Here is a 26,417-nt window from a genome sequence, read left to right as displayed (position 1 = left end):
GGCTGTCCTTGAGAAAAATCAGAGTTTCTAAAAATTTGTTTTGTGATGATTCTCTACCATTGCACGATCCATAAGAAATCTGCCCTACTTTGGAGTTATAGTATAATATGTCTGATATGATGGAGGTTCATAGATCATTGAATTTACAGTGCAGAAAGAGGCCATTCGGCCCATCAAGTCTACACCGGCCCCTGAAAGAGCACCCTACCTACGCCCACACCCCCACCCTATTCCCGTAACCCAGCAAACCCCACCTAACTTTTGGACACTAGGGGCAATTTAGTGTCACCAATCCACCTAACCTGCACATCTTTGGACTGTGGGAGGAAACCGGAGCAGCCGGAGGAAACCCACGCAGACCCGGGGAGAACGTGCAGACTCCGCACAGACAGTGACCCAAGATGGAGAATTGAACCCGGGTCCCTGGTGCTGTGAAGCAACAGTGCTAAGCACTGTGCTAACGTGCGCCCACCTTTATCCCAGTTGCCAATTGATTAAATACTTTGAACCTTTGCTCTCAGAACGTCAATTCCTGATCTATTTGTCCTGGAAGATGCAGTGTTGCATTTTCTGATGGTTTTCTATCCAATTATAGGTGAACAGCATATTGTTAAAACTCAGTGATTTAGCCCAATGCTTTGAACTCAGTCTGATTTCAAAGCATTGCCAAAACCAACATTGTGAATTATTGCAGGATTATAGAATGAAATAATTCCAGAACTTCAAAGTGGAGGAGACAATCATTGTTTTATTCTCTTATAGGTGAATGACCTCACGAAAAATACCAACACTGCAAATTAAACTCCATATCATTTTCATTTAGACCCTGTTATGGACAGAACTCCAAGCCTGCAAGTCAGAAATTGAACTTTACAAAAATCCATTTTTGCTACTGAGAAAGTGGCCAATTTTGGAATATCAATGATGGATGAAGGCCAACAAGGTCTGCCTCCATTGTTCTGGTTGAGACATTCATAACCACAGGCTCGTCAGATAAAAATGCATAATACAAAGAGGCCACGTGAGACCTCTTTTAAACTAGTTACCCTTATCTCTACATTAGCATGTTTGTTCGAATTTACCGCACAACATGTACATGTAGATCAAACAACAAAAAAAATTACAAGTGTAACATGCAGCCAAGACAGACAATACTGCTTTGAAAAGACAATGGTATTTGAATGCAGGAATTAGAGCTCAGAAATCAATTTAAGAAACAGATTTATTTTTCTCAGGCACTTGAAAAGATGCTAGCAATTCCTGTATTACATTGTGCTTTTTTTTTTGGCTGAAGAGAGTAACTTAATGTTGCACAAAAACAGACACCGCCCAAAGCCCCTTTGCTACTGCCCTGTGGCATTCGAATGCAATCTGCAAGCAAATGGCATCGAGGGACTGGTGAACAATACCTTCTGAAGCTGTTGACAGCAGGGCGACCTGACCGATTACTCAGGTTCCATCGAGCAGCGTTGGCTTCCCAGCATACAATGAGATCTGTAGGTTTGCAGCTCATATCTGATCCATTAGCTTTTACCAGTAATTACACAAACATCACTGAATGCGCCCTTGTGGAGTGTGGGCAGCAATAACGACACATCCAGCACAAAATTCCAAATTTCGTTTCAACCTCGTGTCATTCAACTCCAAAAACCCAGCAACATCAGGATCCTCTTGCAGGAAAATTGTCACCTTTTGCTTACTTAATGTTTATCATAAGAGGAGAAATATTTTGTCGAACATTCCTCCTTATGGAGACAGTTGCAAACATAGGTCAACACTAATAAATGAGAAGGTGTGGGATTAGTTTCATCAATACCCATTTGTGGTTGGAGCTGACACTGGGCTGGATTCTTCGCTCCCCCAGTCACGTTCTTCTTGGCGGTGCCCCATTCGCTCACGGCGGGATTCTATATTCCCGCCACGTGTCGATGAGATTTCCCATTGAAGCCCCCCATACGCAGCTGGGGACCCCAGGGGCAGGGGGTGCACTGCCGTTGGGAAAAGTGAATTGCAAGGGCTGGAGAATTCCGGCCTGCATTTGGTATTCTTTAACTTGTGCAAGCCCATAATAATAGTAATCGCTTATTGTGACAAGTCGGCTTCAATGAAGTTACGGTGAAAAGCCCCTGGTCGCCACATTCCGGCGCCTGTTCGGGGAGGCCGGTACGGGAATTGAACCCGCGCTGCTGGCATTGTTCTGCATTACAAGCCAGCTGTTTAGCCCACTGTGCTAAACTGGCCCCTATTCCCCTATGTCTTGGCATTCATCATTACAATTAAGCTGTTTCTGTGTGCATAGCTTCATTTTAAATTGTGTCTGTTATTTGAAATTCGTGAATGAAATAATTACCGTTTCCTTAGTTTCCAATCCTTGGCTGTATCCGTGATTTTTTTTAAAAAATTTGCCATGTTTCCTGGAGCTGCGAGATAAAAGAATAGCCTGGGCTGGGCAGATACCCAACACTGTGAATATCCGATAGCCAAAGATGCACCATCCAGATTCACAACAAACATCGGGTCAATAATTTGGAATGTGGGCGGAATTTAATGAAAAAAAAAGCGGAGCCCCGTTGTGGGCCGGTTTAGTGGGGTGTTTCCCAACCTTTGTAGCACCGGAAAAGACTCTGCTATTGAACAGGCCTCGGTGGGGAAGACACCGCCAAGGCCACACTTACCTTCTGATCTCCCAATGCCCCACACCCCCTGTACCCCACCTGATAAGGGCAGGGCACCCCTGGTTCTGATCCCGAGCATGGGCAAAATACCATTGAGATACCCTCAATTACGACTCAGGACAGAAGGTTGACAATTCAAAGGCTTTAATTCCCAGAGAACCAGACAGCTGCCGAGAAGTGTGCTCACTGCACGCTGCCCACTGAACGTAACCTTATACACAGTTTCCTGGGGGTGGAGGTGGAGTCCCCCAGGGTTCCAAACCCGGTCTTAAAGGGGCCTACGCATTAAAGGTACATGTGTATACAGATATCATTCATCACAACCATGTTGGTCAGAATGTGAGATTTGGGGTCGAAGGCAAGGCAGCCATGCAGCTGCGCAAGCCGCTGATTGTCCACTGTAAAGTTAGGGCCACAGGTCATAGAATTTACAGTGCAGAAGGAGGCCATTCGGCGCATCGAGTCTTCACTGGCCCTTGGAAAGAGCACCTTACCCAAGCCCACATCCCCACCCTATCTCCGTAACCCAGAACTGTGTTCAGCGCCACCACAGTCGGGCTGGAGCCGTGCTGCTGGCCGGGGGGGGGGGGGGGCTTTGGCGAGGGCTGGGGGGACTGGTGGTGGTGGTGGGGGGAGGGGGGGGGGAGTGGCCCGGGGGTGTCCAGGGGGGCACTATCTGGCAGATCGGATCCGTGCACGACCGCTGCCATACTGCACGATGCAACCGCTGTAGGCCATCGCCCTGCGCATGCACAGCCACGGACCCAGCAATTCTCCAGACGTTTATATGGGGAAGGCCGTGCATTTTACGTGGCACGGCTGCTAGCCCCTCACCGGTCGGACGATCAGTGCTGGGGCCTGCGGACATAGCCCTAAAATCGGAGGATCCAGCCCTTAGTCTCAGGAATGGAGAATCCAAGTTTGCACATTCTCCCCGTGTTTGTGTGGGTTTCGCCCCCACAACCCAAAGATGTGCAGGGTAAGGTGGATTGGCCAAGCTAAAAAATTACCCCTTAATTGGAAAATATGAATTGTGTACTCTAAATTTATTTAAAAAGGAAACGGAGAATCTAGCCACAGTACTTTCCAATGTAAACATCCTTGACATTGAAAATTTCCATTTAACCACCAGGGTAGGTAAAACACTTCAATATTATTGATTAGGGAGGGCAGCGCGGTGACACAGTGGGTTAGCACTGCAGCCTCACGGCGCTGAGGTCCCAGGTTCGATCCCGGCTCTGCGTCACTGTCCGTGTGGAATTTGCACATTCTCTGCGTGGGTTGTGCCCCCACAACCCAGGGTAGGTGGATTGAACACGCCAAATTGCCCCTTAATTGGAAAAAAAATGAATTGGGTACTCTAAATTTATGGGGAAAAAAAAGTGGGCAAGGAATTCAATTCTACCTCTTTTATCGTGACCAATGAAATGTTTTTGTCAATTATAAGTGGCCCCTTGTTAAAGGGTCATCATTGATAAAATGTCGGAAAAATTACCTCCAGTCCTGCCGGTGCCCATGGTGACAGAGGCCTGACTTTGCCAGTAGACACCAGGGCGTGGACATTACTGGGGAAGACAGACAGGCAGTCGGGCCCAACGGGCAGCTCACCCCTAACCAGCGCTCGGCTCTCACAGCTCATTAACCGAACGATCCGCAACATTCATTGCAGAGCAATTAGCAGAGCAAATGACACCAATTGCAAACAAACACTGGTCCCATGGCTGCACTTTCCCTGAGCATGTCTAAGATGGATGGCTGGTTCCAAGACTCCTCTCCCCTGAATCCCCCCTACCATCATGACAGAATTTCAGTTTTCACCAGGTTGCTGGTACAGGCTTTACTCACAAACCACACCATTTAGAAAAAAATTTACAACACCCAATTATTTTTGTTTTCCAATTAAGAGGCAATTTAGCGTGGCCAATCCACCTAACCAGCACATCTTTGGGTTGTGGGGGTGAAACCCCACGCAGACATGGGGAGAATGTGCAAACTCCACACGGACAGTGACCAGGGGCCGGGATTCGAACCCTGGTCCACAGCGCCGCAGTCCCAGTGCTAACCACTGCACCACATGCCGCTGTCACAAACCACACCAGGGGCGAAATTCTCCGTAATCGGCGCGATGTCCGCCGACCGGCGCCAAAAACGGCGCAAATCAGTCCGGCATCGCACCGCCCCAAAGGTGCAGAATCCTTCGCATCTTGAGCGGCCGAGCCCTAACCTTGAGGGGCTAGGCCCACGCCGGACTGAATTCTGCCCCGCCAGCTGGCGGGAAAGGCCTTTGGTGCCCCGCCAACTGGCGCGGAAATGACATTGCCGGGCGGCGCATGCGCGGGAGCGTCAGCGGCCGCTCACGGCATCCCCGTGCATGCGCAGTGGAGGGGGTCTCTTCCGCCTCCGCCATGGTGGAGACCGTGGCGAAGGCGGAAGGAAAAGAGTGCGGCCACGGCACAGGCCCGCCCGCGGATCGGTGGGCCCCGATCGCGGGCCAGGCCACTGTGGGGGCACCCCCCGGGGCCAGATCGCCCCGCGCCCCCCCGAGGACCCCGGAGCCCACCCGCGCCGCCTTGTCCCGCCGGTAAGAGAGGTGGTTTAATCCACGCCGGCGGGACAGGCATTCCAGCAGCGGGACTTTGACCCATCCGTGCCGGAGAATCGCCGGGGGGGCCCGCCAACCGGCGCGGCGCGATTCCCGCCCCCGCCGGATATCCGGTGCCAGAGAATTCGGCAACCGGCGGGGGCAGGATTCACGCCAGCCCCCGGCGATTCTCCGACCCGGCGGGGGGGGTCGGAGAATCTCGCCCCGGATCACCACCGTCACATTCGATCTCCTACATTTCTGGCTAGTGGGCCTCAGTATTCAAGCAACTGTGTGTGCTGTAACAGGGGGCATCTTTAGAATCCCATTTGACATGGCACCATTGTGAACACCTCTTAACCATTTTAGACTGCTGTAACGCGAGGCTTCCGGAGAATAAGCCACCAGCAACCTCCAACCTCAAATCAGTGCCTCTGATTCTGCCAGAAAAACACATTCACTCTCTCATTTATTTGGTTTGCGACTGTCAAAGATATTGTGGATTTGTGTGAGCTGAACACAAACCTTCAAAACCTAGGATGCTGCATAACAGGGAGAAAGAAAGAAAGACAGATGACTAAGAGCTAAACCTTGGTCGAGTTCAATAGAAGAATGGTCCTTCAGAACACACTGAATAATAGGCTGATTGTCGTCCTTAGTTCATCCCTTATTCATTCCTTAATTTTCAAGATTATAAGGCAACAGTATTTTTCATATAGTGGGTACACTAGCCTGTGACCTCTTAATCTCAATACAATACCGAGCAGAATATCAGTGTACTCAATGTTCTTTACTTTTGGCAATCCCTTTTTAAGCATGACAGTATGGTGTGTGAAGACGGGGATCGGGGAGATGGGGCAACGATGCGGCGGGTGCAGGGAGCAGAGTTGTGGTCCACTGTGTAACAAATCCGACTGTCCCCAGTTGGATCTTGACAGCATCGCCGATCTTGAACCAATAGATTTATCCATCTTTCTTTATTCACCCCATCCCCAAGAATTCTCCTTCCGATGCGTTGTGTTAGACCACCGTGCTAATGGTGGAAGAGGCCTCGGACTTCCCCTGCTTGCTGGGCAGCGACTTCAAGTACTCAAGGTGTCGACGTGCATCTTCCTGATTCTGCCGCACGTAGTACACCAGGTAGGAGATGACCATGGTGAACCAGCCAAACATGGTGATCAGCATGGCCACGTCGGTTGTCTTTTTGTGAACGTTGCACAAGTTCACGTGGTGCGCGACCTCCAGGAAAGATTTCTTTGCGTGCTCCTCGGGGTAAGCAGTCGCGCAAATGATGTCGTTGGACAACCCAATGTTCACCGACTTAATCATTTCCTGCAGCCTGCAATCGCAGTACCAGGGATTGCCCGAAAGTTTTATACCTGCTTTCAATTTGCTGAACACTTCCTCGTTCACGGTCTTGAGTTTATTGTGGGAGAGGTTCAGAAACTTCAAACTTTCGTTCAGGCCTCGAAATGCTCCAGTGTCCAAGTTCTGAATGGTATTATTGGACAAATCTAGTTCCTCCAACTTATGCAGATCCTTGAAAACATCGCGCGGAATGGAAGTTATTTGATTGGAATCGAGGTACAGCTTCCAAGTATTATTTGGAAGGTTCCTGGGGACTTCTTTTAGGTGCATGTCGCTGCAGCGGACAATTAATTTCTTGTGGACTTCCGCACAGTAACAGCCTTTCGGGCATGTCGTCACCAAGTTAAAGCAGAAGGTCATGAGGACAAAGCTTTGTAAAAGCAGCCACATAGCGACCGAGTGCCGCAGAAGCAGGTTCCTCAGCTCCATTCTGGGGCATCGGCATATTCCTGGAAATCTTCCAATCCACAAACAAAGCCCAGGCACTGAAGGACCTTCCGGCAACGTTCACTTCAATCTGGAAGGAAGGAAACAAGCAAGTTTAGTAACATGCTCCAGGGTCCGGGTAAATACTTGCCTGACTACACTCCTGAGAAGCACCTTGGACATTTCCCTATATTAAGGGTGCTATATAAATGCAATCAATAAATTAAAAAAGACACTTTGTGACTGGTGGCCTTGGATTTTAGCTCTATTAAAGGAACTACTATCTAGGGATTAGTTCAATGTACTTTCCCAATACTCATGTTACATAGAAATAGAATATAAAATCATTTGTTACTTTTTAAACACTGGACATGATATCTATTCCCCAGAGTAACTCCATCCATTTTTAAGAGTATTGCCATTCTGTTTGGTATGGAAGCCAATCCTGAATCACCTGACACTAGGGGCAATATCCTTTCAGTGGTCAAAGAGATAAGTTTAAGGAACAGATGGGTAGGGGTGCAAATGTTCATGGAAGTGACCAACCACCTTAAACATTCACTCCCTGCACTATCGACAGCAGAGTGCACAATCTGTAAGTCACATCACTTCAGCAGCTCACCAAGGCTCCTTTGACAGTAGCTTCAAACTCCCCACCCCCACCCCGCCCATTGACGCACAGTGGCAGCAATGTGTACCATCTGTTAGATGCCCTGCAGTAAATCCCTTCAACAACATCCTCCAAACCCACATCCTCTGCCACCAAGAACAACGAAGGTAGCTGGGGCATGGGAACACCACCACCTGCAAATTCCCCCTCCCAGCCACACAACCTCCTGACTTGAAAATACATTGGCCGTTCCTTCACTGTCGCTGTGTCAAAATCTCGGAACTCCCTTCCTAACAGCATTGTTGATGTACCTACACTACATGGACTGTGGTGATATGCATCACTGGATATACACAATGGGTTAATGTAAATACACTACAACTAAGTAAACGCTAGAGGGAGCACCAGCGACGTCATGACATGCAAACATACAGCTAATGAACACACAGAATAGAACATGACCAATGGGCAGTCAGGACACCCAGAGGTGACAATACCACAAGGGGGCATTACACAACCCATATATAAGGACAGGGCACACATTCTCTGTCTCTTTCCACAGGCGACACTTAGAGAGTAGGACAGGGGCAGATCAGAAGCATCACACCCACCACGTGGCTTAGAGCAGACTGGTTAGTTAGACTGAGTTACTATAGCAAGATCAGCAGGAGAGTCGAACTCATAGAGAACTGTGAACATAAGAACATAAGAACTAGGAGCAGGAGTAGGCCATCTGGCCCCTCGAGCCTGCTCCGCCATTCAATGAGATCATGGCTGATCTTTTGTGGACTCAGCTCCACTTTCCGGCCCGAACACCATAACCCTTAATCCCTTTATTCCTCAAAAAACTACCTATCTTTATCTTAAAAACATTTAATGAAGGAGCCTCTACTGCTTCACTGGGCAAGGAATTCCATAGATTCACAACCCTTTGGGTGAAGAGGTTCCTCCTAAACTCAGTCCTAAAACTGTGCTAATGATTCAATAAATCACATTGAACTTACTTCAAAGTCTGGAGTATCTTTTGGTCAACGCTGCATCGAGTTGCAGCCTGTGTTATCCCAGAGTACATAACACAACAATGGACTGCGGCCAATCAAGAAGGTGGTTCCACTATTACTTTACAAGGACTACTAGAGATGGACAATAAACATTGGCCTTGCCAGCAACACCTACATCCTGTGAAAGAGTAATTTTGTTTTAATATAGGGAGAGTCACACCACTTCTCCATTCGTTGGCAGTGTCAGCCCCTGGACACTCTGCTCTAACACCATCAGGGCATGCTCCGGTCACAGTGTATGGAGGGCCTCCTGCAATGTGAGATTCCATGATTCATCTTTACCGCTAACAATGACATTTATTTCATGTATTATTAGTTGCATTTTCTACTTCCAGCTGTAACCTAGTAATTCAATTTACTCAAGGAGTGCGTTGACGGTTGTAATACTTCGACGAAACAATTCTCACAACCTCCCTGGCAATCACATACTGGGGAAGCAGGATAAAGGTTAGTGCACAGTTGACATGGACAGTCTGAGCCACTGGTGTTGACAAGTGAGGCTGCTACGTGGCTAGGGAGACTCGTACATCAACATTAGCTTTTATTAAAACGTTATCTGGTCTGGGGAGGCAGCTTTGCAAAAGGACAGGGAATTTGAAACTGCCAATTTAACTGCAAATTTAAACAAGCAGGCTGCTGCCAGCAACTCCCAGTGATAGGCCTGTGTGAAGTGGAGCGCTGCTGAATGTCTCAGATTGGTGGTGCATTGCATCTCCAACATTAACGCTGAGAGAGCAACTGCTTCCCCTGAGTCGCCACTAGAACAGCAGAGAAACGCTCCTGTTCAGTCAACCTGTTGAGAAGCGCAGGTTCTCAGAATAAATAAAAGGTTGAATGCTCATGACGGTTCTTCCCTTCCCCAACTGCAATGGTTGGAAGAACCATGGGCCCAGAGGAAGGAGCTTTTTAGAAGGCATACGGCATGCGTGCCTTCATTGGCCGGGGCATTCAGTATAAAAGTTGGCAAGTCATGTTGCAGCTGTATAGAACCTTTGTTAGGCCACACTTGGAGTATAGTGTTCAATTCTGGCCGCCACACTACCAGAAGGATGTGGGGGCTATAGAGAGGGTGCAGAAGAGATTTACCAGGATGTTGCCTGGTATGGAGAGCATTAGCTATGAGGAGCAGTTGAATAAACTTGGTTTGTTCTCACTGAAGCGAAGGAGGTTGAGGGGCGACCCGATAGAGGTCCACAAAATTATGAGGTGCATAGACAGAGTGGATAGTCAGAGGCTTTTTCCCAGGGTAGAGCGGTCAATTACTAGGGGGCATAGTGTAGCACCGTCAATATGACGCGAGGCAGGTTGAGGTAATGTCAATTGAAGGCTTTATTAAGCAGAACTTTATCCCCAGCAGCGTGGTTACAGAATGCAACTGCTGAGGGAAATGGAGGGAAAAACTGGGTTCTTATACCGGCATTTCTGGGTGGAGTCCAGTAGGTGGCAGATCCTATCAGGACCTGGCATCCCTCCACCAATAGCCTGTCGACACGTGGTGTACCGTATTACCCCTAATACATACCACCACACATAGGTTTAAGGTGCGAGGGGCAAGGTTTAGAGGATATATACGAGGCACGTATATATTTTACACTGAGGGTAGTGGGTGCCTGGAACTCGCTGCTGGAGGAGGTGGTGGAAGCAGGGACGATAGTAACATTTAAGGGGCATCTTGACAAATACATGAATAGGATGGGAATAGGGACATACGGACCTGGGATGTGTAGAAGATTTTACTTTAGACGAGCAGCATGGTTGGCACAGGCTTGGAGGGCCGAAGGGCCTGTTCCTGTGCTGTACTTTTCTTTGTTCTTTGTTCTATGCCAGTTCCCACCAGGGTTTCTGCTGCTGATTGGTGGGTAAGGCCCCTAACAGATTTCCCCACTGGAAAACTGTTATATTTTCAATGCCTGAGAGGAGCTGTGCTTTATTTTCAAATCTGGTGAGCTTGTGTAAACAGGAAGCTGAGGGATGGGGGCATCCAGGTGGAGGGTGGCTGCCATGATTTCTCAATCTTCTGCTGTAAATTGGGCAGGCGTTTCGGAGAAGTGGCATGAGTCAATGTTTACACAGTCCCTCTGGAGAGATACCATCGGAAACACCAAGGTCGGCATCAAATGCTTCCAGGTCAACTGGCATTAGCCAGAACCCACCGAAAGCTCCCTGCACTTTGCCACCACAAAATATCTTTTCCTGAATCCCAGAAGGTCCCCACCCCTATTCCATTCCTCAAATCTGCTACCCCTTTTGAGCTAGATTGCCATTTGGGAACCGACAAAGTTATGGACAATTCAGTACATGCAGATTTTTTCAATGAGAATTGAATTGTAATTGCCCCCATAGTTGGAGGTCTTCATCACACCATCCAGGTTGTGGAATTAAGAACAAAAGCACCTAGATGCGAAAACTCAAAGAGTTACATTTTTCAAAACATTTTGTAAATTTGAAATATTCTATGAGGCAATGCTGAGTGGCTCCCAGCTGCCTGCCACTGTAATTTTGCAAACCGATCTTTATGACTGTGATTATTACACTGATAACTCTGTTGCTTTGTGCCTGTGGAGGGAATCAATTAAAATAAGCGCCAATCAAATATTGAAGTGTAATTTCTGAGAAGAATTTAAGCAAACATTTCGCCTGAGTTTGAGGCCTGTAAAATAACAAGTTTTAAGTTGAATTAGAGGCGAAATAAGGAGTCATTATTACATAGAACATAGAACATAGAACAATACAGCGCAGTACAGGCCCTTCGGCCCACGATGTTGCACCGAAACAAAAGCCATCTAACCTACACTATGCCATTATCATCCATATGTTTATCCAATAAACTTTTAAATGCCCTCAATGTTGACGAGTTCACTACTGTAGCAGGTAGGGCATTCCACGGCCTCACTACTCTTTGCGTAAAGAACCTACCTCTGACCTCTGTCCTATATCTATTACCCCTCAGTTTAAAGTTATGTCCCCTCGTGCCAGCCATATCCATCCACGGGAGAAGGCTCTCACTGTCCACCCTATCCAACCCCCTGATTATTAGTTCTGTTCCTGCACCTTGACACTTCCAAGGTCTTAATTCCAGCAGAAACCACAAGGCCATTTGACGGGTCCTGCTGACAGCCCCATGGAACAACAGTAAAGAATGGAAGATCGCACTTGTTTAGCACCTTTCACAGCCGCCATGCATCTCAACGGACTTTACAGTGAACAGGGTATTTTTTGAAGTGTAGTCACTTACAATTTAGTAAAAGTGCCAGCCAAAATGCACACGCCAAACACAAGCAGCACTGTGATAATGGCCAAATAATCTGTGTTTATGATGTTGAGTTGGAGACAAATATCAGAAAGGACACCTGGGATTACTCCCAGACTCTTCTTCAACAAAGTGCCATCGGCTCTTTTATATCCACCCGAATAGGCAGGTGGAGCCTCGGTATTACATCTCGTCCAAAAGGTGGCACCTCCAACAGTATCGCCTTCCCTCAATCTTCACCACAATGGCAGCTTTGCTCAAGCCCTGCCGTGAGATTGAACTTGGAACTGGGGACTCAGATAAAGTGCTTTGAATTGAGCCATGCGTTACACAAGGGTGGATAGTAGGAATGCCTGTCAGGAGCCTGCACGAGCCTTCGCTCCCCAATGCTTGCAGCAATCAGGAAAGCGGTGTTCCCAGTGAGAACAAAGGGAAAGGAAACTTTGGTTAGGACTAAGTCATGGTTTGGTTTCACGGTCCACTTTTGCAATTTAAGGCAGGATAATGGAGGAGAAATCCAGGCCATAATATTTAACCCCATCTTCCCATGAACTTGCAAATACCTGAAACCCTCTTCTCATCCGCTTTCGGTGATTTAGGATTCAATGACCTGAGGCAAGTGTGCTGAAAGTGACCTTTTCCAAAATCTCCAAACTCACGAAGGTTGCCGGGAAAACTGCGGAATTAAAGAGTTCTGGACACAAGCCAGTGTACACCTTGTGGATAAGGTCGCCAGGACTTGAGGATTTCAGGAAGCCCAGAGACACTCTTTTGGCTGCCTCAATTTTAAAACGTGTTTTCCAGGATTTTAACTGAATTTTCCGAAGGATTTCATATCCCGGGTTATGGGTTTCTTTTTGACAATGGGAATAAAGAGCTTGGGCCAGATTCTCCGATTTTGGGGCTATGTCCGGACGATCCGTGGCGTCTTACTTGGGAAAAATCAGATCCTCCGACCGGTGAGGGGCGAGCAGCTGCGCCACGTAAAACGCCCGGCCACCACGAAATAAACGGCCAGAGAATTGCCGGGTCCGTGGCCGAGGACCTGCAGCAGTCACGCTGTACAACATGGAGCCGGCCGTCCGCGGACCCAACCTGCCAGATAGTGCCCCCCGTCCACCCACTGGCCATCCCCCACACCTGTCCCCCCAGCCCTCGCCGCGGCATCCCCCCTCACCGAGGCCCCCCCCCCCCCCCCACCCCGGCCAGCAGCATGGCTCCCGCCCGACTGTTGGCAGCGCTGGACACAGTCCGCAGCCGCCACGCCGGGTTCCCGCATGGCTGCAACCGCGAGTCCCCCGCATCGTCGCGCACCCAGCCCATCCAGGGCAGAGCATCGGGGGCCGGCATTCAGGTGAGGCGCTGCAATGATGCCATTTCAGAGGGGGCGGAGCATGCACAACCAGCGGAAAACAGGCACCGCCCCCGATTCCGATATAAAAATGGATTCTCCGCCCGATCACCGATTCCGAAATCGGCGTCAGGAAACGGTTAATCTCCCCCTTATGTATGAAAATTCAATGTCCCCGCTACCATCCTCCCCACTACCCTCCATTGGTATTTAAATCTTGTCTAACTTCCTCCAAGACAAACTGACATGAAACTTCCCCCATGGTCAGTCCCTGGTCTGTGCTGAAGGTAGCCAGTGTTAAATGTGACAAGCAAGATGGTTGGCGGCCATTGTGTGAGGTACGAATGCTGGCACAGAATCTGGGGCGAAACTCTCCAACCCCCCACCGGGTCGGAGAATCGCCGGGGGCTGGCGGGAATCCTGCCCCCGCCGGTTGCTGAAGTCTCCGGCACCGGAGATTCGGCGGGGGCGGGAATCGCGCCGCGCCGGTTGGCGGGCCCCCCCGCTCGATTCTCCGGCCCGGATGGGCCGAAGTCCCGCCGATAAATTGCCTGTCCCGCCAGCGTAAATTGAACCACCTACCTTATCGGCGGGACAAGGCGGCGTGAGCGGGCTCCGGGGTCCTGGGCGGGTGCCCCCACGGTGGCCTGGCCCGCGATCGGGGCCCACCGATCCGCGGGCGGGCCTGGGCCGTGGGGGCACTCTTTCCCTTCCGCCTCCGCCACATTCTCCACCATGGCGGATGTGGAAGAGACTCCCTCCACTGCGCATGCGTGGGAAACTGTCAGCGGCCGCTAACGCTCCCGCGCATGCGCCGCCCAGGGATGTCATTTCCGCGCCAGCTGGCGGGGCAACAAAGGCCTTTTCTGCCAGCTGGCGGGGCGGAAATTCCTCCGGCGTCGGCCTAGCCCCTCAATGTTGGGGCTCGGCCAACAAAGATGCGGAGCATTCCGCACCTTTGGGGCGGCGCGATGCCCGTCTGTTTGGCGCTGTTTTGGGCGCCAGTCGGCGGACATCGCGCCGTTTCCGGTGAATTTCACCCCTGGTCTTTTCCTCAACACAGATTGACCTCTGAAGCCCGACAATGTTTACACTGACTGGAGCGCCACACTCCGACAAACTAAATCCACTTATTTATATCTCAAATGTGCTAAATTCAATCTATTTATACCACCAAAGAGGAAGTGCGTCAAACAGTGATCCTGACCATGTGATTGTGAAAGTATTTGAGACTCAATTTCTGTTCCCCAATTTCTTACAGAATTAGGAAGGGGTAACAAAGTACAACAAGTAAAATGGTTACCTCTAAATAATATGTTAGAATAATAACAGAAAAGGATAAAAATGAAGCACCTAATTTTGAGTGTACATAGGACCATGTTTGAACATCCTGGGCGGGATTCTCCGAAATGGAGGCAGAGTGTTTGTGCCGTCGTGAACGCCGTCGAGGTTCACGACGGCGCGAAACAGCCCCTATCCCAACCGATTCAGGGCTCGATAATGGGCTAGGAGCGGCGCCACGTCATTTACGCGCGCCAGGCCTTGGCACCGCGTAAAGGCGGTGCCGCATACATGACGCGGCCGGCGCCGCATAACTGGCGAAACCCGCACATGCGCGGGTTGGCCGGCGCCAACCGGCGCATGCATGGTTGCCGTGCTCTCCGAGTCCGCCCCGCAAGAAGATGTCAGACGGATCTTGCAGGGTTGCGGAAGAAAGGAGGCCCTCCTTCAGAGAGGACGGCCCGACGATCGGTGGGCACTGATCGTGGGCCACACCCCATTTGAGGCCCCCCCCCCCCCCCCCCCCCCCAGTGCAGGACACCCCTCCCCAACGTTCCCGGGCTGTTCCCGCTGGCAGCGACCAGGTGTGGACGGCGATCGATGGGATGCACATCGCCGTGCGGCCAGCTGCAGATAACAGGGCCGTGTTCACCAATAGGAAGGGGACCTATTCCATGAACATCCAGGTGGCCTGCGATCAGCGCATGATTATCCTGCACATCTGTGCCTGGTACCCAGGAAATGTACATGACTCATACGTGTTGTCGCGGTCTTACGTCCCCGGCATGTACGAGGGACGCCACCCCCGGCTGAGGGGCTGGTTGCTGGGCGACTGGGGTTACCCGTTGCGGTCGTGGCTAATGACGCCTATACGGAGGCCACAGAATGACACGGAGAACAGCTACAATGATGCCCATGCAGCGACAAGGGGTGTGATAGAGAGGTGCTTTGGCGTGCTCAAAATGCGTTTCAGGTGCCTGGACCTCTGTGGGGGCACCCTCCAGTATCCGTCAGATAGGGTCGGCCGCATCATTGTGGTGTGCTGCGTCCTGCACAACATAGCCCAGCAGAGGGGCGATGTTCCGCAGGCAGAGGAGGGCGGAGTGGAGGAGCAACAGGAAGAGGCGCAGTTCTCCCCAGATGAGGGGGATGGGGGCAATGGTCAGGGCAGACGGGCTAGACATGGGCGGGTGGCTGTCCACCGTTACCGGCTGGGCCAGCGGGCACGGGACAGGCTGATAGCCGCCCGCTTCACTGACTAGGGGGCATGGGAATCGGCGATTATGGCCACATACCGCACACCATGGCAACACCCGAATACCCTCACCTCCCCCACCCATCCACCCACCCAGCACGTTAACCCCACCCACCCCACCCACATGCACAGCCACCCCTCCATTGCAGATCCACCTGCGGCAAAACTCCGAAAAAAGGTATGCGGCGGAATTCTCCGTCAGCGGGATCCCCCTCTCCACCGGCAGCGCACCCTTGCCCATGGGGTGGCCACAATGAGTAATCCCATTGGCCGGCTGCCGGAAAGGAGGATCCTGCTGCCGGCGTTGTGGCAGCGTCCCATGCAGGAAAACGCGGCCATACAATCAAGCCCATGGAATCTGGCCCAGCCTCTTAGCCACTGTTGAGAGCTGACTAGGCTTCTGTAACAACTGCGGGCGGATGGTGAGGGAGCGTTTAAAAGCAGCTTCCACTTGATAGCGGCGAGAAGCTGAGGCGCGGGTCTGATGAATTAGCCGGCGAGATAGCCAGTAATGAGCGCCGTCAAATATGGGACATGATCTCGCCAATACAGGCCTTGATAAACACCCCGCCTATTGCCCCAAAATGATACTTATGTTTCTGTTAAATCGCACCCATAGTCACTGTTATGATGTTAGACTGTTGGCTGCCAGGTATGTTCAAGATCCCACCAATGGTAATGGATCATAACTCAGGGATAAATATTAGGTAGGACACTGGGGGAACTGCAGTGCGGCTCTTTCTTGAAAGGTGCCATGTGATCATTTTATGTTCACCTGCAGACAGGACCTCAATTTGACATCTCATCGAACGAGCCTCCTCAGTGAGGCACTGGAGTATTAGCCTAGATTTTGTCCCCTGGTCTCTGGAGTGGGACTTTGAGTCCGCCCTCCTGACTCAGATGCAAGTGCTATAAACAGAGCTACAAACAGAAATGCTTCAGAGCAACTTTTTGGAATCGATCCGCAATAATGAAAGGAAGTATCTCCGTAATCGTACCACGTGTGATTGCTAAGACGCTTCATGTTTTAATGGTGAAAGAAACATTGGCAGAGTGTCTAAAAACACGGGCAGCGATGTTGGTATGATCCCTCAATGTGTCAGTGAATATATCTTTCAAATTGCTGTTGAACTTCTGATCCAAGCCCTCAAAAGAGTGGAATTTAATTGTTCCGTCTATAACATGGTGGCATCAATTAAGGTTTGATAACCAGGTGCAGGCAATAGCCTCTCATAGGACCTCTGTTCTTTATTCTTCTGAACTCCCTGTCGTTACAAGACATATTCCAAGTAGGTGGTTGCAGTGATTTGAATAACGTTCACATATAAGTAGGTGACCTAATTGTTCCAGTTTACCTATTATCCAAACGTTTGACTTTTAACATCATTAATTTTATTGAGTTGTATCGCTCTGCCCCTCCTGGAGATGTTGGCTCATGCTGCAGTACTCTATAAACGGATCCCAGCAGCCCTGAATCGCTTGTCCATGGGTAAGCCTAGAAGGAAGGGATTAAATTCATCTTGGGCGATGGCGCAGAACGGGTGACACTTGATGAGCCACCCATTATCCACACTTGTTTGATATTCAGTTCCATTTCAGTAAATATTTAGAAGTGCTCTACCTGAAAGCTGGTCGATGCAAATTACATAATGAGTTCAAAAGGGAATTGGATACATACTTGTTGAGAAAAAAAAATTGCAAAGGTGTGGAGTAAAAAGGAAGGTGCGGGACTAACTGGCTAAAATAAAAGCTGGCATAAGAATGATAGGCCAAACTGCTTTTGTGTGTGCTGCAAGGTTCTATGATATCCATCGGTTACAAGGTTTAACGCTTTTACATATAAAACCAGTCACTTAGCATTCAGAACTTGAATATTGCTGAAAAGGGAGACATGTTACTGAAGCTTTTCAATTTTCAGCGATCAGGACAAACACAAGAATACCAAATTTCAAAGAATCACGACAATTTATACTACAGAAAGGATAAATTGTTGTGACCATTTGAAATTTGACACTCTTGCATTTGTCCTAATGAATGCAAGATAAAAAGCTTTGGTAACATGTCTTTCTTTTCAACAATATATATATTCCAATTTTTGCATTTCAAACTTTTTTAAATAAGCAGTTGGTTTTGCATATCCTTTTAAATACTCATTGCTAGTTTGTTTTTCTGTGCAAATTGCTCCCGATAAATTGTTATTAATTGGTTCTCTATTTAAAGCAGACATGCTAAGGCCTCGGCCCGAAGCAGCCTTTTGCAACTTGGGACACAGAGTCAGATTCCACTCACTCTGCTGCCTATTTTGCTTCTATTATTCATCAACACAATCTATACAACAGATGTAAGTGGCTCTTTTATTTTATCAGATTTAAATAATTTATGAATGGACCTGCTAACAAGGCAATGAGAGATGAGGTAACCAATACACTTGTGTTTTGAATTGCATTTTTAATTGTATGAATTGCTTCTGCCACATTAGTCTGGATTTCAATATTATTTAAGAATTTGGAATTGGTGCTTCTTTGATCTGAGCTGATTCAGCGTTCACTGGAATATAGAGCAGATCATTCAGTCCTGCAACGTAGTTCTACGATTCATTTAGTGGAGGCGACTAACACCACTTACCTGTCTCTGTTTCATCCTTTCCTGATACCCTTGGCCAAAGACCTCAATCTTGAAAGTTTAATTGACTTGGTATCCAAAACATTTACGGGAGGGAGTGATGCGGGGGGGGGGGGGGGGGGGGGGCACAGTTGCCAGAAACTGGGGAATTATCAGGGTTTTATTTCAAGCGGGTAGAAACCAGTTCACACTGGGTGTTGAGGGAAGAGAGGAACCTGTGCCTTTACTCTGTAGTCTAGGAAGTAAACGTGGATTAAGGAAAAGACTGGCTCCAGATTCCTTCCTCAATGTGCGGACAGCGACTTTTAACATTAGAAAGTGGTGCCGCAGTGGTTAACACTGCTGCCTCACGGTGCCGAGGACCCGGGTTTGATCCCAGTCCCGGGACACTGTCCGTGTGGAGTTTGCACATTCTCCCCATGTCTGCGTGGGTCTCAGCCCCACAACCCAAAGGTGTGCAGGGTAGGTGGATTGGCCACGCTAAATTGCCCCTCAATTGGAAAAAAAAAGAATTGGGTACTCAAAATTTATTTTTTAAAAACTAGAAAGTGGCCGAAATCTCCGGTTGTTGTGATTCTCTTTTCCCGCCGGCAGAACACTCCCGCGCTGTGGGGCTCCCACCGGCGTGGGGCTGGTTTCACTAGGAAATCCCATTAACAAGCAGCAGGAAGATAGAATCCCACCGCCAGTGAACGGTATGCCACCGAGAAATACGCGGCTGGGGAAGCGGAGAATTCCGGCCAGTGTTTCCCAATTTCACCAGGGAGTGAGTAGAGACCCAATGTTTGCTCCTTTTACCTCCTCGCTGTACCTCAGGAACACGGATTCCTCCAGAAAGCATCTGGAAAACATGAAACAAAATTGGAGTTGAGGGTACAGATCACCCATCCACTAACTGAACAGTGGGGCAGTCTCGAGGCGTGAATGGCCTGCAAGACATTTCCGTTAACGCTGAATTAACCCAGGTCAAATTCTTAAACAATATCGCAGAGTTAGACTGACGTGAGAGAAGCAATTCACACATTTAAAGTAATCCAAAATAGAAGCGTATGGATGACCTCATCTCTCATTGCCTTGTTAGCAGCTCCATGAAGATGCCTTTCCCATTAATTGTTTCTTTCAACATTTTTACAGCTTACACGTAACGGGAACTGAGCAGCCCGCTGTATACACGTCCTTGGTGAGATAATACCCCATTTCCCCTTGCTCAAGCAGGTTTAATGCTGCTTTGCTTATAACACGGCCACCTCCCACCCAACCTATTGCCCACCTTGAAGATAATGAGGTGGAGTTCTTGGTGCACTGAGCCCTTGTGTCACATAGCCATAATCCCTGAGGCTGGCTCAGAAAGTGTTAGGTTGCTGTTTGACCTACGGAAGGCCCTATTTACGCCTCATCTCTTTCTCCTCCCTTCTCCCCCCCCCCCTCCCCCCCCCCCCAAATCGCAATAAATGGCATCTTAAAAAAAGTCAGTGGGCTGAAGAGAAGTAATTACACAATCAGTCTGGTTGGTCACGGTTAATCAGATCCTTAGCGGGGCAGAAAAAAGTCAATTCATTATTTCAATCACGAGTCAAGCACTAACGTTTTAATATTAGTTGATTGCTGTCAAGATTCGAAATGGTCCACAGAATGTGTCTGCCGAAGAAAGTTTGTTGCAATGCCATCAGAAACCAAACATTGGCAACACAATCTTTTGTTCGCTATCTTTTGCAAACGTTTTGGTGATGCAGGGAGGGCGTATGATATCTGAGTTTGTGAGGCCGAATTTTCAAAGGGCTGTGAGCAGGGGGCAAGGCCCCCCCAGTCTGCCACCAGCCAGAATATCCGCTGCACACGCGCTGGGTTGATCAAGCAGCAGGTGGAGCTAATCAGGCATCCCGAGGGGCTCATTAATGCCACTGTACCAATGCTAACTGGAGTTTTCCAGTTGGCATACAGGCCCCCTGCTAAAGGGGGGGGGGGACTATCCAATCGCGAGATAAAATAAGCAGACTGGGGGCCATCACTGTGTCATTAAAGTTAATTCAAGAGTGTCATGAGCATGGTTCCAGTCATGGGCTGTCCTACGGGGGGAGGGGTTGGCGGGGGATTGGGGGGGGGGGGGGGGGGGGGGATTTCATCTTGAGGTGGCCGCTCTTTAAAGTGTCTACACCATCTGACAGTGGGCCTGTAGGTCGTTCAGTGCTAAAGTACCTCCAGGCACAGGGGCCCGCCCCACTTTCCTTATTGGGTCAGGGCTCCCGAAGGCAGGATATTGAAGAAGCAGCTAAGGATGGTTGAGCTGCAAACACTTACCTGAGGAAAACCTGCAGTCGTGTCCTGGGACTGTGATGATTGTCAAGCAAAAGCTTCCTTCCTTTGTCTCCTTATTTCGTTTTGCCATGGATCTGCGCTGTTGTCTTGTAAACTGAAGGCAAACGGCGGATCCTGAGGTTAAAGTAATAATTGGAAATGTGCAATGACATACAGAGCATAAGGCATTGGGCATTACTACAAACTGCAGGCCACTGGAGGATCCTTAATTTATCTTGTACTCGTAAAAATGCAGCACAGTCTGTATGTTTATCAAGTTAGAATAATATGAGACAGCACAAGCTATTCAGAAACTTCACTGAAGCTAACTAACTTCTGATTTGCGTCGTTCGCTACAAACATAAGTTTTCCACAGTATTGTTCCACTGTGTGTATATTTCAGGAAAAACATTGTTAATTCTGTGGGTGGCAATTTAGACGATGACATATTGGCCTCCAGTGAATGCCATTGCCATTGTTCTTATTTTTCATCGATGAGTCAACACCAAGTGAACAAACTGAGGAACAAGAGGGTTTCAAACAACCCACGACAAGTGCTCCAAGACCGGTCCCCCCCCCCCCAGCCCAACAAAACCCAACCAACCAAGATGTGGCTCTGTTTCCTCCCAATTTCTTCCCCCACGCCCGATATTCCATTCCTGGGCCGGGATTCTCCGAAACGGCGGCTAAGCGTTGACGCCGGCGTAAACACCGGAGCATTTCACGCCGGCGTCAACGGGCCCCTTGGCCCAGCGATTCACTGAAGGGGGCCAGCAGGGTGCCGGAGTGCTCCGCACTGCTCCGTCTGCCGATACGGGGCCCTTCACTTCCGGTCGCGGGTCCGCGCGTGCGTGCGGCCGCCATCTGCAGCGGCGGCCCCGCACAACATGGTGGACCCCACACAGCCAGCCGACCCCACAAAATAGGCCCCCCCCCCCCAGATCGCGCGCACCCGCCGATTGGTGGTCCCCAATCGGAACCCTGGCCGTCCTGGAGGACCCCCCCCGGTGACGGATCCCCCCCCCCTGCCCCCCCACCAGTGCGGCCACAGCAGCCGCCACTCAGAGTGCCCGCCGGGTGGAACCATGTTAGAACCATGCCGGCGGGAACTCGGCCAGCTCCCGGCTGAGAATCGCCGCGGGGGCCTCTTTCAATGGCCCCCGACCGGCGCCGTGTCGACCGCGCGCGCGCGACTGCCGGCGATTCTCCGGTCTGTGGAGAATCGCAGGCAGGTGTCGGATCCAATCGTGGGTCTGATGCCCCATTCTCCGCCCCTGCGCCGAGCTCAATTTCGGCGTGGAGGCTCGGAGAATCCCGGCCCCATTTATGGCTGGTAGGTTGGATGGCGGGAATGGAAATTCCTGCAGGAGGCCTAAGACACAATTTTACTGGGGCTGGTTTAGCACACTGGGCTAAATTGCTGGCTTTGAAAGCAGACCAAGGCAGGCCAGCAGCACGGTTCAATTCCCATACCAGCCTTCCCAAACAGGCGCTGGAATGTGGCGACTAGGGGCTTTTCACAGTAACTTAATTTGAAGCCTACTTGTGACAATGAGCAATTTTCATTTCATTCATTTCATTCATTATGCCAGCGTGATTTCCTATAGCGATTGTCGCCGTCCTTCCGCCAATGATGTAACGGGAATCATGACACATAACGTCGGGATCGCCATTGGAATAAAATTGAAATGTAATTGTCGGGCCTGCACACTAACATGAATTACAATAGGTCCCCATCACTCACTGCCCCCAAGTAGTTGCGTGGTTGGGTGTTCCATTAGGGAGAGGGTCCAGTGGTGTTCGGTGGGGCGGTTCTGTTTTTAACATTTTTGTATTAGGGCCGCCTGTTCCACACTCTGCAAAGACAATGGGAAGATTTCACCCAATACCTGCAGGGGGAAAATGGAAGTGGTGGTGATGATGGTGTGTTACAGTTCACTCGGGTAGTCTGGGTTGTTGTGGCAACATGCATGTACATAAGGCAGCACGGTAGCACAGTGGTTAGCACAATTGCTTCACAGCTCCAGGGTCCCAGGTTCGATTCCCGGCTGGGTTCACTGTCTGTGCGGAGTCTGCACGTTCTCCCCTTGTGTGCGTGGGTTTCCTCCGGGTGCTCCGGTTTCCTCCCACAGTCCAAAGATGTGCAGGTTAGGTGGATTGGCCATGCTAAATTGCCCTTAGTGTCGGGTGGGGTTGCTGGGTTATGGGGATAGGGTGGAGGTGTGGGTTTGGGTAGGGTGCTCTTTCCAAGAGCTGGTGCAGACTCGATGGGCCGAATGGCCTCCTTCTGCACTGTAAATTCTATGATCTATGATGATGTATGTCGTGGTCTGGAGCTTTGGGTGTTGTGATATCATGGTTATGTTGTAATTCACAAACTGACCACTAGGAGTCTCACTTGTAAATAAGTGAATGTAAAGTCAGCTGACCAGACACTGGCTGGAGGAAGTAAAAGAGGGAGATTGCATGTGCATTATTTGCCATTGTTCCCCTGTTGCCTTGTTATATAGTTTACCCCCAGTTAATGTTCATAAATCATTTATGACTTTAACTACAAGTGTTCTTGTAATAAATCAGGCCATCCGACAAGAACATTACATTGGGTAGTGAAGGTTGAAGCATCCCAAGATTCTCTCCCACTTTTACCACATGTGTTGGAAGGATTTACAGGCTGTCACTCAACCTGTTTGGCTGCATTGTGAACGCACCTCCCTGGAAAGGATGTAGGCTGGGTCTAGTTGTGATTTTCCAAGCATCAAGACTTTGGGCCAGACTTGATGGAACAGCAGAGTCCTTTAGGTTCACCCGTGCCACATTAAATGCCATGGGCCCTCATGGGCCATCATAGTCTTGCTACTTTCTCTGAGCGATCCATTACTCATTGTGGGGGAACCGAGATCCACCATAATCTAGTTATATCATGTGACTCCACCATGACTCCTCAACAGTTTCACTTAGCTCACGAGCAGCATTCTTTATTCATGGGATGTGGGCATCGCTGGCTGGCCCAGCATTCGTTGCCCATCCCGGAGGGCACCTAAAGTGGGCCTGGAGTCACGTGTAGGCCAGGCCAGGTGAGGACGGCAGATTTCCTTCGCTAAAGGACATTAGTGAACCGGATGGGTTTTTACGACAATTGACAATGGTCACCATTAGACTATAAATTCCAGATTTTTTTATTGACTTCAATTCCACCATCTGCCATGGTGGGATTCGAACCCAGGTCCCCAGAGCATTACCCTGGGTCTCCGGATTACTGGTCCAGCGACAATACCGCTCCGCCACTTCCACCTCCATACACAATTCTGCTGGGGGTGAGGGGTGGGGGGGGGAGGGGGGGGGGGCAAGACTAATCCCTCATCAGAAGGAAAGGATGAAGGATCAACCATGTAGGTCTTGAGCCTCAAAACAGTGACAAGTAATGGCCGGAATTCTCCAGCCTTTGGGATTCTCTTTTCCCACTGGCAGCGCGCCTCCGCCCGTGGGTTCCCCAGCGGTGTGGGGGGGGGGGGGGCTTCAATGCGAAATCAAATTGACAAGCGGCATGAGTAGAGAATTCCGTCGCCAGGGAAGGGCGCGCCGCTGGAAACGCGCAGCTGGGGGACCGGAGAATCCAGTCCACTTCGTCGCGAATACAAACTGAAAATGCTGGAAATATTCAGCAGGTCGGGCACCAGCCTTGGAGAGAAAAATAGAGTTAACAAAAGTTAACGGCAAGTGGAACTATTATTCTTCAGTCAATTTCATTCACATATTTTTAAAATAAATTTACAGTACCCGATTAATTTTTTCCAATTAAGGGGCAATTTAGCGTGGCCAATCCACCTAGCCTGCACATCTTTGGGTTGTGGGGGCGAAACCCACGCAAACACGGGGAGAATGTGCAAACTCCACACAGACAGTGACCCAGAACCGGGATCGAACCTGGGACCTCGGCGCCGTGAGACAGCAGTGCTAACCACTGTGCCACTGTGCTGCCCCTATTTCAGTCACATATACTGCCAGACCTGCTGAATTCTTTCCAGTCCTATTGGTTTTCATTTCAGATTTCCGGCATCTGCAATATTTTGCTTTTTTGCCCCTCTCTCGTTCATATGGGACAGGTCTGCGTGTAAAAAGGCTGCTTGTGCTTGCCTGTACAACAGTTCATTGTTGTACACCGCATGCTTTCAGATGTTTCGGAGAGGCCAGGAAGAAGTTAGTAAACAGCCAGTATTTTTTTTTTCAATTCTTCATTCATTGCAACTTGGGACTGAAGTTGAAAATATTTAGCAAGCAAACACCTCCAAATTAATTTCAACACAGACTGATTACTCTGAAGAATGTAAGAAAACACAGAATCAAAAGGTGCCACTTGATTCATCAACAAGCGCAGATGCAGGCAAATCATTGCTTACTGCAAGGAGGTGGAATAGTCAGGGGAATTAAGGAACAGAACATTCAGCTCCTCAAGTCTGTTCTACTGTTCAATTTGATCTTGGTGGATCGGTGCTTTAGCGCCATTCACACGTTCTTTGCTCCATATCCCATGATGCCCTTGGCTAACAGAACATTATTGACCTCAGTCTTGAACATTTCAATTGACCCAATCTCACAAGTTTTACAAATTGGGAATAAGAAGGGTAGAACTTCTTTCCAAAAATATAAAGGCCCACATTTTCGCTTATGGTCAGGAACATAGGCCGAGATTTTCCGTCCCTGCGCCGGGTCGGAGAATCCACAGGGGGAGGCGCAAATCCCACCCCGCTGCCCCTGCCCTATTCTCCGGCGCCATTTTTCGGGGGCCGGCGGGATTCCTGCCACGCCGGTCGGGGGCCGTTGACAGTGCACCCCCCCCGGCGATTCTCCGAGCCCCGATAGGCCGAGTGGCTGTCCAGTTTTGCCCAGTCCCGCCGCCGTGAATTACTCACCTCACGCACGGCGAGACCTGGCAGGTAAGTATGCGGGGGCGGTCCTCGGGGGTGGTGCGGGGGGATCCGACCCTGGGCGGGGCCCCATGGTGGCCTGGCCTGCGATCGGGGCCTACCGATCCTGCGGCAGGCTGGTTCCGTGAGGGCCTTCTTTCCTCCGCGCCGGGCCCCTTTAGGGCTCCGCCACATTGTCCGAGGGCCGGCGCGGAGAAGAGAACCCGCGCGCATTTGCGGAAATACGCCGGTCGGTCCATGCATGCGTGAGTTTACGCCGGCCATTCCGCGCATGCGCAAACTCGTGCCGGCCCTTCGGCACTGGCTGGAGCAGCGGGGACGACTCCGGCGGCAACCTAGCCCCCTAGAAAGGTGAGAATTCCTCACTTTGGGGGGCCGTTGATGCCGGAGTCGTTGACGCCGGTTTTCCCGCCAGCGTGGGGACATAGCCCCATTTTCAGAGAATCCCGTCCATAGAGTCAGGACAATTCCTAGCTCTGCACACCCAGTCTGGGAAAAATGCCTGATAAATTCTGATTTTCTGGCTGGGGCAGGGGAGTGGGGCGGGGGCAGGCTAAAACGGAAGCCATTGCAGGCAATCCTGGAAAGTGTTTGGAGGCGGCTGGGTGAGAAGGCGGGCTGGGCCGATAGCTGACACCAGGGCTCCAGCACTTTGTCGAAGAAATGAGAAGTTGAATTTTTTCAAATAAGCTCTCCGGCCCTCACACTTCATTGATT

General features: G+C 50.0%; 1 protein-coding gene across 3 annotated transcripts in view; it reads right to left on the bottom strand.

Annotated features, from left to right (window-relative positions):
- Positions 1-3,291: 3,291 nt before the first annotated feature.
- The window catches only part of lrrc3ca (leucine rich repeat containing 3Ca), a 65,077-nt gene continuing 41,951 nt past the window's right edge, over positions 3,292-26,417 (bottom strand). The window contains exons 2-4 of one of the 3 annotated variants that reach the window (XM_072487393.1): positions 20,779-20,910; positions 19,279-19,321; positions 3,292-7,141 (exon numbers count right to left, since the gene is read on the bottom strand). In XM_072487393.1, the coding sequence (XP_072343494.1) occupies positions 6,277-7,053 (777 nt within the window). In that variant the 5' untranslated portion in view covers positions 7,054-7,141; positions 19,279-19,321; positions 20,779-20,910 and the 3' untranslated portion in view covers positions 3,292-6,276. The remainder of the gene's footprint in view (positions 7,142-19,278; positions 19,322-20,778; positions 20,911-26,417) is intronic. The other 2 variants (XM_072487395.1, XM_072487396.1) reach the window with 2 other exon arrangements.

This window comes from Scyliorhinus torazame, chromosome 21 (genome assembly GCF_047496885.1).
Source record: "Scyliorhinus torazame isolate Kashiwa2021f chromosome 21, sScyTor2.1, whole genome shotgun sequence".
NCBI classification, from domain to species: Eukaryota; Metazoa; Chordata; class Chondrichthyes; order Carcharhiniformes; family Scyliorhinidae; genus Scyliorhinus; species Scyliorhinus torazame.
The sequence above is the reverse complement of the archived record's forward strand: the minus strand, read 5'-3'. Positions and strand labels throughout refer to the sequence as shown.